This window comes from Artemia franciscana, chromosome 3 (assembly GCF_032884065.1).
Source record: "Artemia franciscana chromosome 3, ASM3288406v1, whole genome shotgun sequence".
In the NCBI taxonomy this organism is placed as follows: Eukaryota; Metazoa; Arthropoda; class Branchiopoda; order Anostraca; family Artemiidae; genus Artemia; species Artemia franciscana.
Genome location: NC_088865.1, coordinates 27,435,913 through 27,449,877, shown reverse-complemented (window position 1 = coordinate 27,449,877; position 13,965 = coordinate 27,435,913). Strand labels below are relative to the sequence as shown.

Sequence of the window (13,965 nt, the reverse complement as noted above, 5' to 3'; positions counted from 1 at the left end):
CGTTATATCAGCCACCCATGCTTCCGAATAAGCTTTGCATAACAACTATTCTAAAACTTTTAACATTTTAAGATAAAAAAAAACAAAACTGACTCCAAATAACAATAAAAAATAATAAGAAACACAACAGTAACTGCCAAAAATAGTTTAGCATAAAGTTGGGAAGTCAAACTTTTAATACTTTGCCTGAACAAAAGAAAATTGCTTTCTACATTCCACTACACAAGTAAAACTAAAGTTTTAAGTGACGTTGCGAGATTGAACAAGAACAAGACTTAGAACTTGACAAAAGGTCACAACTTTCTATGGAAAAAACGAAATTTCACTTACTTATAATGTGACTCCCTACCCACAAACTGTGCACACGTTCTTGCAGCCACTACCATGAATGGTTGACTAACAATAACTGATGCGATTCTTCCTAAGAAATAAAAGCCAATTTATTCTCTAAAGAATTGGAGTAAATAAGTGATGGTATAATAATCAATATCATAAATCAGAATGGCGAGAAACGAGGAATGGAATCAGAATCGAATAAATTTTCTAAATTTTTGAAACGATTGCAATGTGTAATTCAGCTTTTCGTAAAAAGAAGCAATGCATCATTTATTTCATTCACTTATTTCGTTTCACAAGAGCCCTCGATGACTTGATAATCATATTTTTTGTGCAGCGGTCTGAATACAGCGTTACTCCTGATTTAGCTACCTTATTATTAAACAAGTGAAATGAATAATAAGGAAATGATGTCTATTGCTTGACAATTCTTATTTGTATCTTCTTTTTTTATTAATCAAGAACGTCAGGAAAGTTCTGTGATAACTTCAATATTTAGTGTTCAGTTTATTGTCATTCTCTACTGGATAAGCAATTTTCTAATGAAAGATCTTAGGCCAAACTGGCCACCCACAACAGACAACGAGAGACCAGTCTCAAAATGAAGAATAAAATAACGTGTATACGGCCAGTAGAAGGAAAAAACGAACTAAAGGACAGATACTGCGCCTGTATAAAACTAACCTTCTTCAGCGTTAAACATAGAAAAAACTATTTAAAAGTGTAAAGATAAAAGCAAAATAATTATAAAATATAAAGCTGTAAAAAAAATCTAAAACTACAAACAATAGTAAAATAAAGAGAAACCAGTATTTATATATATATACAATTAATACTACACTGATACACCACAGAGTATTTATATGACCAATAACAAATAGCTCTCGTGACCACACAAAAGCAGAGTTACTGGTTACAAGCAAAAAGTAGAGTAGCGTGTAATCGTTCGAATTAAATACTCTGTAGTGTTTCATGTTAGTATTAATTGTATACATAGATATTTGTTTGATTATATTTTTGTTTAATTTTATTTATTTTAGATTTTTTATTTTAGATTTATTAGGTTATTTTAGTTTTTATCTGTTGCTCCTTACTTTCAGTTGAAAGAACTTTTTTTTTATTTAATTACAGAAAAAAGGCGAGCCTGTATGGTATTGGCTGTCTCCTTGAAATTTTCATGGATCGTTCCTTCGGCCAAGAGGGCCTGAAATTTTGATGGAAAAGGGTGGTAGAATACACCAAAATAGGCCAAAAATTTATGTCTATGATCAGTCAAGAAGACCTCGACGTAGAGATAAAATTGGCTGGGGCACCATCCAAAATTAAGGCTCAAGAAAAGGCAAGGAATTATTTTTTTTTAATTTCTAGGGTCAACGGGATCCTTAACACACGAACAAAAATCTAGGCTGGGTAAGGGGCGAATAAAAATGGGGCCCAAGAAAGGGGAAGAATTTTTTCCAAAGAAAACATAGGTTGCTCGGGCATATTTTTTTTTCTTTTTTTCAATTTGCTTGAAACGTCACTCCAGAAAACCTGAAAAAATAGTAATCTGATTGGCTTGAAACTCGAAGAACATGTACACAAGGATAAGGAGACTTCAACGAAGACGAGAAACATTAAAGAAAACATTGTGTGACACCCGAATAGGTCCCTAAATTTGTCTCTCATCCGCTAACAATTTACTGGGTAAGTTGACAGGGCAAAATAAGCTTGAAGAGGTGTATCAATATTAGATTTCCTAAGATGGCCAAAGCTTTTTCTCTGATTACCTAGAAACTTTCCAGATTGGCTGTATTAAATCGTGACGTTCTTTTCTTTTCTTTTTTTTAAGAAAAACCAAAGAAAAGCTTTGATAAATGACCTAGACATGCGTTTATTTAAACAACTGAGCAGTTAAAACAAACGGATCGTGACAGATGGTCTATTCTGTTTATTAAAAATGATGGATTCAAATATATCTATAACAAAGGTGTCTGGAGGATGGCGGTAAGGATACCCGTAGCAACATAAAAGATCTAAAACCAAAAATATTTTGAATCTCTATGACTAAAAATACCCTCCCATCCACGCTCAATATTTAACTAAAATACACTTAAGAACTTAGTGCACAGCAAAGTCCGTTTGGACACTTTGACAGACTATTAAAATTTTGCACAGAATCTAAATGATAACTCAATATTTGATTTTTTAAGCATGAAAGCTGAAAAAAAAAAACATTACACATACTCTTACAACTAAGACGCAATAAAAGTATGTGCATTAAAAACAAACAGAAACTAATTCAAAAGTGTTTCCTCGCCCACAAAAAGAAATCGGAAGAAAAGTATAGGGCAATGCTAAAACATATAATGATCAAAAAGACGGTGATATATTAAATTAAACTTAAAGCCAACAAAAACTTCTTTAACGAATAAGTTAGACTTAATAAATTGGTTTAACGAATAAATTAAGACTTAAACCAACAAAAATAAAACTGAATAATCACATCGAACTTAAAAGTTTCAGACTATGAATCAATAAATGAAACATCAAATGATGAAATAATAAAGTGACCGACCATGTCAGCCTTGAAACGCATTACAACAAATAAGAGTAAACACAGATCGGCAGATACGGAGGTGTTAACAAGGTCAACCAACGTATTGCCTTGAGTAGAAACTTCGTTCGACCTAGGAAATATACGATTAGGGGTCATATTTCGCATGATCAAGCACGCAAAAAGCAATATAAGGCTGGATTATATTGCACATTATGATCCGATAGGAGTAATGAAACTTTTTACAAGGGAGCTGTTCACCTTCGAACTTTAAATATCTAACATTAGATTGAAAACGCAACTACTACTAATACTACTAACAACTGACCGCAGCACTAAGCCGTCTGAGGCCAACACACCTGCGCAGACTTCTTTTCCATCCTAATCTATTGAAAGCTTCCTTCTTTTTACTCTCCAAGGAAGCTCCCAATTCCCTTAAATCTTCCTTTAGGACATCCTCCCACTTCAACCGCGGACGAACTACTTTCGGTTTAGCCCTAGACGGTTGGTCGAAAAGGACAATCTTCAGCAATCTGTCATCCTTCTTCCGCAGAAAATGCCGTAGCCATCTCAACCTTTCTCTCATTATAGCCCTGGAAAGTGGGATTAAACCACACTTTTCGTAAAGCCTACTGTTTGAAATACGGTTAATCAGCTAGTTACCCAGAACAATCCGTAGGCAATTTCTCTGAAAAACCTCTAGCAAATCTTCATCCGCTACGCCCATGCTTTAGAACCATATTAGACTACTGTCATCAATATAGCTTTCAATATTCTTATCTTCGTAGACTGCAGACTTATCTTCCTATTCTTCCAAAAAAATTTTAACCGTGAAAAAGCACCCTATGCCTTGGCTATTCTTCTTTAACATCTCCACTACTCTCAACGGGTAAGTGAAGCTGTACACTTGATCAATCTTTTCGTTACCCAACGCCACTCTTTATCTTCAATTATTCCTAGTCTTAGCGACTTAGTTTTCTTAACATTAATCTTCAAAACTTTTTTAGCATCCTGAATTCGCAAAATCTCTAAGTTCATTCGTTTTGCTCACACTTTCATCTAGGATGCTAAAATCATCAGCATAATCTAAATCCAGGAAATTTTTCCTCCCTATTTGATTCCGTGTTCTCCCATTGTCTTTCCTGTGCTCCTTAACTGAAGGCGCTACCGATAACACTAAAATTCGCCCATTGAGACCGCGAGAAGATGGCAATATGATGGAGCCAAACAAGAAAACGAGTGTTCTGTTTATTCAACCATCGGCAACTTTTTGTGACGATTTGCAGTCTCATTTACCACAAAAGGTGACAGATCAGAACCGTTCTATAACCATTCCCTGCACAATGACGACACGAACAATAAGTATAAGGTATAGGATTCCCGTATGCAATATTTCATGAAGGTTATCGTTTCACCGAATTCCCTTTGAGCTGAAGAACGTTTTTCTTGATACTCAGTCATTTTACATTTTGTATTTGCAGCAAAACAGCAGACGGGTCCTGTAAAAAAAACTAATTGTCGTTGCACCACGCACTTGCAGGAGGACATAACCACCAGCCCTGCAAGTTTCCAACTAGAAACTAGGAATTTTTCGGAGTGATTGGGAGCCCGTCAGCATATTGAATAACAAGCATTCGATTTTTTTAAGGACAACAACATATATATGCATGAAATGGTTAAAATTTTTAAAGCGAGCTTATTCCAAGCTGCAAAGTAACTCAGTGCGAAAACCAGCTAGTCCTGGCTCGGTAAAGAAAACTGACGAGGTCCTGACTTGGTGCCAAAACAAACCAAGCCCTGGCTTACTAAGAAACAAACTAAGCCCTGAAACCTTGATTCGGTGTAAAGACGGTGTGATTCCATCTCGGTAGAAACACCAGCTGGCTCCCTACATACCAGCAAACATTTCGTAGCGGCAGAATCTAGGTGAGCCGGTGCGAAAACAAATTAAGCCTTGAATTTCGACTAAAATGAACTATGGCTCGTTTCGGTGGAACGTTTAAAGCCAAATCACTATTCGACGCAATAAGTCTTGGCCCGGTGCAAACAAAGGCTAAGGTAATATTTGAAGTAGATGTGAGCTACTCCCTGGTTCAATCCAAAAACGGCCTGAGTAAAACTTGGTGGAAAAACAAATAAAATCCTAACTCGGTACAAAACGCCTAAGTCCAACTGTCAGTTACAGTTACGCGTTGCCAAAAGGCAGCATTTCCAAAATCAGCAAAACGGTCATTTATGCAAAAACTAGCATAATCAAAGTCCAAGCTGTGGACTGAATCCGTGCAAAAGAGTTAGGTGACAAGGTGACAAGGTTACTTCACCTGACAGGGTGAAGTAACAAGCTATCATAATTTCGTGTGAAAGTCCAAGCCAGCCTTTAATGGGTGTAAATACGGGCTCAATTCAAGCTTAGAAATTTTGATGAGACAGTGTAGAAACGTCTCAGTGTGTAAAGTCGTGACTCAGTGTAGAAACAATTGATTTTCTGATTCAGTGTCAAGGCGGGCTCTGATTCTGATTCAAGATTACATAAATTATTTTCTGAAATAAACAAGAGCTAAGAGCTCATATGGCACTTGTGACGAGGCGAGAAGAGCTAAGAGCCAAGAGATCATATGGTATGAGCTCTAACAAAATTCTATGAATCAATAAATTGATTTAAAAAGGAAACTAAGAGGCTTAATGCCGGTCAGGATTTAAAATAAGAGCTCTGACTCACGGTGTCCTTCTAAATATCAAAATTCATTAAGATCCGATCAACCATTCGTAAGTTATAAACGCCTCATTTTTTCTAATTTTTCCTCTCCCTTTAGCCCCTCAGATGGTCGAATCTGGGAAACGACTTTATCAAGTCAAATTGTGCACCTCCCTGACACGCCTACCAATTTTCATCGTCCTAGCACGTCCAGAAGCACCAACCTCGCCAAATCACTGAACCCCTCCCCCCAACTCCTCCAAAGAGAGCGAATCCACTACGATTCTGTCAATCACGTATCAAGGACATTTGTTTATTCTATCCACCAAGCTTCATCCCGATTCCTCCACTCCAAGTGTTTTTCCAAGATATTCCCCTCCAACTCCCCCCAATGTCAAAATATCTGGTCGGGATTTGAAATAAGAGCTCTGAGACATGAATTCCTTCTAAAAATCCAATTTCATTAAGATCCGATCATCTATTCGTAAGATAAAAATACCCCAATTTTCACATTTTCCAAGAATTCTGGTTTCCCTCTCCAACTCCCCCCAATATCACAGGATCTGGTCGGAATTTAAAATTAGAACTTTAAAGCACAAGATCCTTCTATATATCAAATTTCATTAAGATCTGGTCACTCTTTCGTAAGTTGAAAATACCTTAATTTTCAAAATTACCCTTCCCCCCAATTCCACCAAAGAGAGCAGATCCGGTCCGGTTATGTCAGTCAAGTATCTTAGACAGGTTTCTATTCTTCCCGTCCAGTTTCATCCAGATCTCACCACTTTAAGTATTTTCTAAGATTTCCGGTCTCCCAAACAGCCCCCCCCCCCCAATTACGCTTGACCCGGTTGAGATTTATAATAAGAGATCTGAGTTACGAGGTCCTTCGTAAATATGAAGTTTCATGAAGATCCAACCACTCCTTCGCAAGTTAAAAATATTTTTATAATATTTTAAATATATTTAGATATATTTAAATATATTTTTTTATTTAAATATAAGTTAAAAAAAATTCTTATTTTTCAGAATTAACCCCCCCCCCCCAATAGAGCGGATCCGTTCCAATTATTTAAATCAAAAAAGTAAGACTTCTGCTTATTTTTCCCACCAAATTTCATCCCGATCCCTCCAATCTAAGCGTTTTCCATGATTTTAGGTTCCCCCGCCCCAAACTTCCCCCAATGTCACCAGATCAGGTCAGGATTTAAAATAAGAGCTATGAGACACGATATCCTTCTAAATATCAAATTTCATTGAGATCCGATCACCCGTTCGTAAGTTAAAAATACCTCATTTTTTCTGATTTTTCAGAATTAACCCCTCCCCCAACTACCCCAAAGAGAGCGGATACGTTCCGGTTATTTCAATCATGTATCTAGAACTTGTGCTCATTTTTCCCACCAAGTTTCATCCCGATCCCTCCACTCTATGTGTTTTCCAAGTTTTAGGTTTCCCCCTCCCAAATCCCCGCCAATGTCACCAGATCCGGTCGGGATTTAAAATAAGAGCTCTAAGACACGATATCTTTCTAAAAATCAAATTTCATTGAGATCCGATCACCCGTTCGTAAGTTAAAAATACCTCATTTTTTCTAATTTTTAAGAATTACTCCCCCCCCCAACTACCCCAAAGAGAGCGAATCAGTTCCGATTATGTCAATCATGTATCTGGGACTTGCGATTATTTTTCCCATCAAGTTTCATCCCGATCCCTCCACTCTAAGTGATTTCCAAGATTTTAGGTTTCCCCCTCCAACTCCCCCCAATGTCTTCAGATCCAGTCGGGATTTAAAATAAGAGCTCTGAGACACAATATCATTCCAAACATCAAATTTCATTAAGATCCAATCACCCGCTCATAAGTTAAAAATACTTCATTTTTTCTATTTTTTCCGAATTAACCGGCCCCCCACTCCCCCCCCCCCGATTGTCAAATCGGGAAAATGACTATTTCTAATTTAATCTGGTCCGGTCCCTGATACGCTTGCCAAATTTCATCGTCCTAGCTTACCTGGAAGTGCCTAAAGTAGCAAAACCGGGACTTTAGGTTCCCCCCTCCAACTCCCCCCAATGTCATCAGATCCGGTCGGGATTTAAAATAAGAGCTTTGAGACACAATATCATTCCAAACATCAAATTTCATTAAGATCCAACTACCCGCTCATAAGTTAAAAATACTTCATTTTTTCTATTTTTTGCGAATTAACCGGCCCCCCACTCCCCCCCCCCCCCAGATGGTCAAATCGGGAAAACAACTACTTCTAATTTAATCTGGTCCGGTCTCTGATACGCTTGCCAAACTTCATCGTCCTAGCTTACCTGGAAGTGCCTAAAGTAGCAAAACCGGGACCGACAGACCGACAGAATTGGCGATTGCTATATGTCACTTGGTTAATACCAAGTGCCATAAAAAATCAATAAAACCAAGAGGATAGAATGAATGTGCAGAAATGAGGTAAGTCCTGGCTCGTAAACACCTTACTAATTGTAGGAAACGAGCTAAATCCAGGTTCGGTGAAAAAATAATTTAAGTCTCAGCTCAAGCTTTAGAACTTTGATTACATGGGCTAAATAAATTAGACGAGCTAGGTCCAGTTTTATAACTAAATAAATAAAAAAAAATCGTTAACTGCAAGTAAGGAGCGACTCAAATCGAACAGAAACTATTCCGTATATGGAATGGGTTGTCCCCTCCTCAACGCCTCGCTAGTTACCCTAAAGTTTGACTCTTGGTCACAGTTCTACTTTTTAAAACGATAAAAAAAATTTAGCGTGAAGAGCGAAGCGTTGAGGAGCGGAAAACCCCTTTCATATACGGAATATTTTCTGTTAATATTTTAAGTTTTAATGTCGCTCCTTACTTACAGTTAATAAAAACTAGTTTTCTTTATTTAATTTCAGATTTTGAATTAATGCATGATTTGATTTTGGCTCACCGCACATGAATAATCAAAACGAACTTTGCATATTAATTTTTTTTTAATTTTAAATTTTTTTAATAGTTCTAATCAGACGATTTTGATTAAAACAAGAGCTAAGAGCTCATATGGCACTTGTGACGAGGCAAGAAGAGCTAAGAGCGAAGAGCTCATATGGTATGAGCTCTAACAAAATTCTAAGAATCAATAAATTGATTTAAAAGGAAAATCAGAGGTTTAATGCCGGTCAGGATTTAAAATAAGAGCTCTGAGTCATGATGTCCTTCTAAATATCAAAATTCATTAAGATCTGATCACCCACTCGTAAGTTATAAATACCTCATTTTTTCTAATTTTTCCTCTCCCTTTAGCCCCCCAGATGGTCGAATCTGGGAAAACGACTTAATCAAGTCAATTTGTGCAGCTACCTGACACGCCTACCAATTCTCATCGTCCTAGCACGTCCAGAAGCACCAAACTCGCCAAACCACTGAACCCCTCCCCCCAACTCCCCTAAAGAGAGCGAATACAGTACGGTTACGCCAATCACGTATCAAGGACATTTGCTTATTCTATCCACCAAGCTTCATCCCGAATCCTCAACTCCAAGCGTTTTCCAAGATTTTCCCCTCCAACTCCCCCCAATGTCAGCAGATCTGGTCGGGATTTGAAATAAGAGCTCTGAGACATGAATTCCTTCTAAATAAAGATTTCATTAAAGATCCGGTCACCCGTTCTTAAGTTAAAAATACCTCAATTTTTCGAATTTTTCCAAATTAACACCCCCCAGCTGCTCCACAGAGAACGGATCCGTTCCAATTATATCAATCACGTATCTAGAACTTGTGCTTATTCTTCCAATCAAGTTTCATCACGATGTCTCCACTCTAAGCCTTTTCCAAGATTTCTGTTTCCCTCCTCCAGCCCCCTATGTTCCCTGATCCAATTCGAGTCGAAACTGGAGCATCTGAGACATAAGATCCTTTTATATATATATATATATATATATATATATATATATATATATATATATATATATATATATATATATATATATATATATATATATATATATCAAGTTTCATTAAGATCCGATCAGCTATTCGTAAGAAAAAAATATCCCAATCTTCACGGTTTCCAAGAATTCCGGTATCCCCCTCCAACTCCCCCCAATGTCACAGGATCTGGTTGGAATTTAAAATTAGAGCTTCAAAGCACAAGATCCTTCTAAATATCAAATTTAATTAAGATCTGGTCACCCGTTCGTAAGTTATAAATGCTTCATTTTTCCAAATTCCCCCCCCCCAACTCCACCAAAGAGAGCAGATCCGGTCCAGTTATGTCAGACACGTATCTTAGACAGGTTTTTATTATTCCCATCCAGTTTCATCCTGATCTCTCCGCTTTAAGTATTTTCTTAGATTTCCGGTCCCCCCAACTGTCCCCCCCCCAATGACGATGGATCCAGTTGAGATTTAAAATAAGAGATCTGAGTTACGAGGTCCTTCTAGATACGAAGTTTCATGAAGATCCGATTACTCCTTCGTAAGTTAAAAATACGTCATTTTTTTCTAATTTTTCAGAATTAGAGCTCCCCCCCCCCCAATAGAGCGGATCCGTTCCAATAATTTCAATCACGTATCTAAGACTTCTGCTTGTTTTTCCCACCAAGTTTCATCCCCATCCCTCCAATCTAAGCGTTTTCCATGATTTTATGTTCCTCCCCCGAAACTAATCCCAATGTCACCAGATCCTGTCGAGAATTAAAATAAGAGCTTTGAGACACGATATCCTTCTAAATATCAAATTTCATTGAGATCCGATCATCCGTTAGTAAGTTAAAAATACCTCATTTTTTCTAATTTCTCAGAATTAACACCCCCCCCCCCCCCAACTATCCCGAAGAGAGCGGATCCGTTCCGGTTATGTCAATCATGTATTTAGGACTTGTGCTTATTTTTCCCACCAAGTTTCATCCCGATCCCTCCACTCTAAGTGTTTTCCAAGATTTTAGGTTTCCCCCTCCCAACCCCCCCCCCCCCAGTGTCACCAGATCCAGTCGGGATTTAAAATGAAAGCTCTGAGACACGATATCCTTCCAAACATCAAATTTCATTAAGATCTGATCAACCGTTCGTAAGTTAAAAATACTTCAAGTTTTTCTATTTTTTCCGAATTAACCTTGAATGAAATTCAAGCTTTAGTGTAAAGAGCGAGGTATTGACGAAGGGGCAAACCCCCTCATATATATATATAATAAAAATATACAAATATAGAAGTTCGTTACGTAAGTTAATTCGTAAGTTACATACATTTATTACTAATAAAAACCTTCGTAAAAAAAATAAAAAGTTCTAGTTGCATTAAAAACGGGGGGAGGGCAGCTAGGTCTCCTCTCCCACCTCTTCTTTTGGTACTTGGTATTAACCAAGTGACATGGCAATGGCAAATTCTGTCGGTCTGTCGGTCCTGGTTTTGCTACTTTAGGCACTTCCAGGTAAGCTAGGACGATGAAATTTGGCAGGCGTATCAGGGACCGGACCAGATTAAATTAGGAATAGTCGTTTTCCCGATTTGACCATCTGGGGGGGGGGAGTGGCTGACTCTTTCTCTTAATTCTATTTTTTAAAACAGTAAAAAACTTTAGCGTAAAGAGCGGGGCGTTGATGAGGAAGCAGCCCTTTTATATACGAAGTAATTTCTGTTCGTTTCAAGTTTTAATGTCGCTCCTTACTTCCCGTTAAAAAAAAACTCGTTTTTTTACTTAATTTCTGAACGTTTTTGAATCAATGAATGTTTCGATTTTGGCTCTCTGCAGAGGAATAATTAAAACGAGATTGACATATATATTTTTTGGCTGATTGGCTTTCTCGTAGTTTTGATCGAGTGATTTTGAGAAAAAAGGAGCGGGGGAGGAGGCCTAGTTGCCCTCCGATTTTTTGGCTACTTAAAAAGGCAACTACAACTTTAATTTTTTTACGAATGTTTATTAGTAAGAGATATACGTAACTTACAAATTAGCTTACGTAACGAGCTTCTGTATTCTCATGTTTTTATTGCGTATATGAAGGTATTCGCCCCTCGTCAGTACCTCGCTCTTTACACTAAAGCTTAAATCTTGTCCCAATTTCTTAAGAATGACCCCTGAATCAAAAAAGCCGTAGAATAAATAGGTGAAATTACTAAAAATGCTTTAGCGTAAAAAGCGAGGTATTAGGAGGAGGTGAGCCCATCATACACGTAATAATTTCTGTTCGTTTTAAGTTTTAATGCTTCTCCTTACTTTTAGTTGAAAAAAACATTTTCATATTTATTTTTTCATTGTTTTTTTTTTAATAATGATAGAAAATCTTGCTCTCCCTTCATGAAACTTTTCTTCCCCCATGACAAGTTCCTCCAAGGGAAGTTCCCCCAACATATCCACTCAACCCCCCCCCCCCCCCCTCAACCTAAAAATCCCCCAGAAAACGTCTGTACTCTTCCAAATAACCATTACTATATGTAAGCACTGGTCAAAGTTTGTAACTTGTGGCCCCTCCCATGGGGACTGCGGAGGAGTAAGTCGTCCCCAAAAACAGAGTTATAAGGTTTTTGACTACGCTGAATAAAACGGCTATCTCAGAATTTTGATCCAGTGACTTTGGGAAAATAATCAGCGTGGGAGGGGGCCTAGGTGTCCTCCAATTTATTTGGTCACTTAAAAAGGGCACTAGAACTTTTCGTTTCCGTTAGACTGAGCCCTCTCGCAAGATTCTCGGACCACTAGGTCGATACTATCACCCCTGGGGAAAAAAAACAAACAAACAAAACAAATAAACACGCATCCGTGATCTGCCTTCTGGTAAAAAATACAAAATTCCACATTTTTGTAGATAGGAGCTTGAAACTTCCACAATAGGGTTCTCTGATACGCTGAATCTGATGGTGTGATTTTCGTTAAGATTCTATGACTTTTAAGGTTTGTTTCCCCCTATTTTCTAAAATAAGGTAAATTTTCTCAGGCTCGTAACTTTTGATGGGTAAGATTAAACTTGATGAAACTTATATATTTAAAATCAGCATTAAAATGCCGTTCTTTTGGTGTAGCTATTGGTATCAAAATTCTATTTTTTAGAGTTTTGATTACTATTGAGCCATTTTATGTGCAATGAACATCATTGTGACACTACGATTATTATTCGAGTATTTCTATGATTTCATTACACCTTCCTTGAAAGTCACAGGCTCCTGAAAAAAGGCTTCTTATATCCTTCCCCTTGGAAAAAATATTATAGGTTAACCTTTAGATACTTTCAGAAATTACAAGTAATCGATTCGTAATTCGTTACCACGAACTGTTTGATATAGGGATTTTTTTTTTCTCTGATCTTTATTGTTCATTGTCACAAAATGACAGACTGCTAAGAATGGTCCCCTTTGTCAGTTGTTGCGACTATTTTATTGGTTGGTAATATAATTAGAAAAAAACAGCATATGTATTTTTACTACATTATATATTATTGAACTACGTGTTGGTTGCTGTAGAAATTGACGTTGGTTACTGTAGAAAAAGGAACAAATCCTTGGCTTTCAAAACCAGGCAGTTTGCATTTTATGTGCAATGAACATCATTGTGGCACTACGATTATTATTCGAGTATTTCTATGATTTCATTACACCTTCCTTGAAAGTCACAGGCTCCTGAAAAAAGGCTTCTTATATCCTTCCCCTTGGAAAAAATATTATAGGTTAACCTTTAGATACTTTCAGAAATTACAAGTAATCGATTCTAAAATAAAATCATTTTACCAGCTAAATCTTTCACAAGTTTTCGCAAGAAATTCTTCGAACTATTGCCAGGAACATCACCTTCAACAACTTGAGCTTCTTCATTGGGATCAACAATGTCTGGGAGAGGTAATTCTGCAGTTTCAGGAGTCTCGCCCTAAAATTCAAGCCAGTAAAAAAAACTGAAGAAAATAATAAATAGGAATTTATCAAATTTACGATTCAAAGTAATGTACCACGTATAGATTCGACACAAACTACATGCTAATAATATTCAATGTATTTGTAAGCAAACAAATATGGATTTGTTTGCTTACATTTTCCTAGGATATACAGCGCAAAGTGAAAATTACGATCCAAAGTCCCAAGCAACACCTGAGTAAAGAGGAAATCATTTGCGAGGGTTGAAGCCAGGAGCTACCAATCCGTGTGGAATACTTGCAAGGAGGTCGCAAGAAGTCCACCAGGTGGGCTCTGTTAGCCGAAAGCTGGAGAATCCAGCTGATTGGTATCGGCGGTTCCAAGTAGAGCAAAAAAATATTGGTTTCCCCAAAAAAGGGGCCCCAAAAAAAGCCAGCAACTCTTTTTTGTCTGAATAGCTTCCGTTGCTTCCTGGGCCAACAGGATCCCAAAATCCCAAAGGTAAACAGAAATATACACAGAAATGTAAAACACAAACATGAACCCAAAAATTACGTTGCTCTGACCAAC

At 37.3% G+C, this 13,965-nt stretch overlaps 1 protein-coding gene across 1 annotated transcript in view; it reads right to left on the bottom strand.

Annotated features, from left to right (window-relative positions):
- The window catches only part of LOC136025104 (mitochondrial carrier homolog 2-like), a 99,703-nt gene that overhangs the window by 46,584 nt on the left and 39,154 nt on the right, over positions 1-13,965 (bottom strand). Inside the window, exons 4-5 of the mRNA XM_065700833.1 lie at positions 13,276-13,411; positions 331-421 (exon numbers count right to left, since the gene is read on the bottom strand). Of these exons, the coding sequence (XP_065556905.1) occupies positions 331-421; positions 13,276-13,411 (227 nt within the window). The remainder of the gene's footprint in view (positions 1-330; positions 422-13,275; positions 13,412-13,965) is intronic.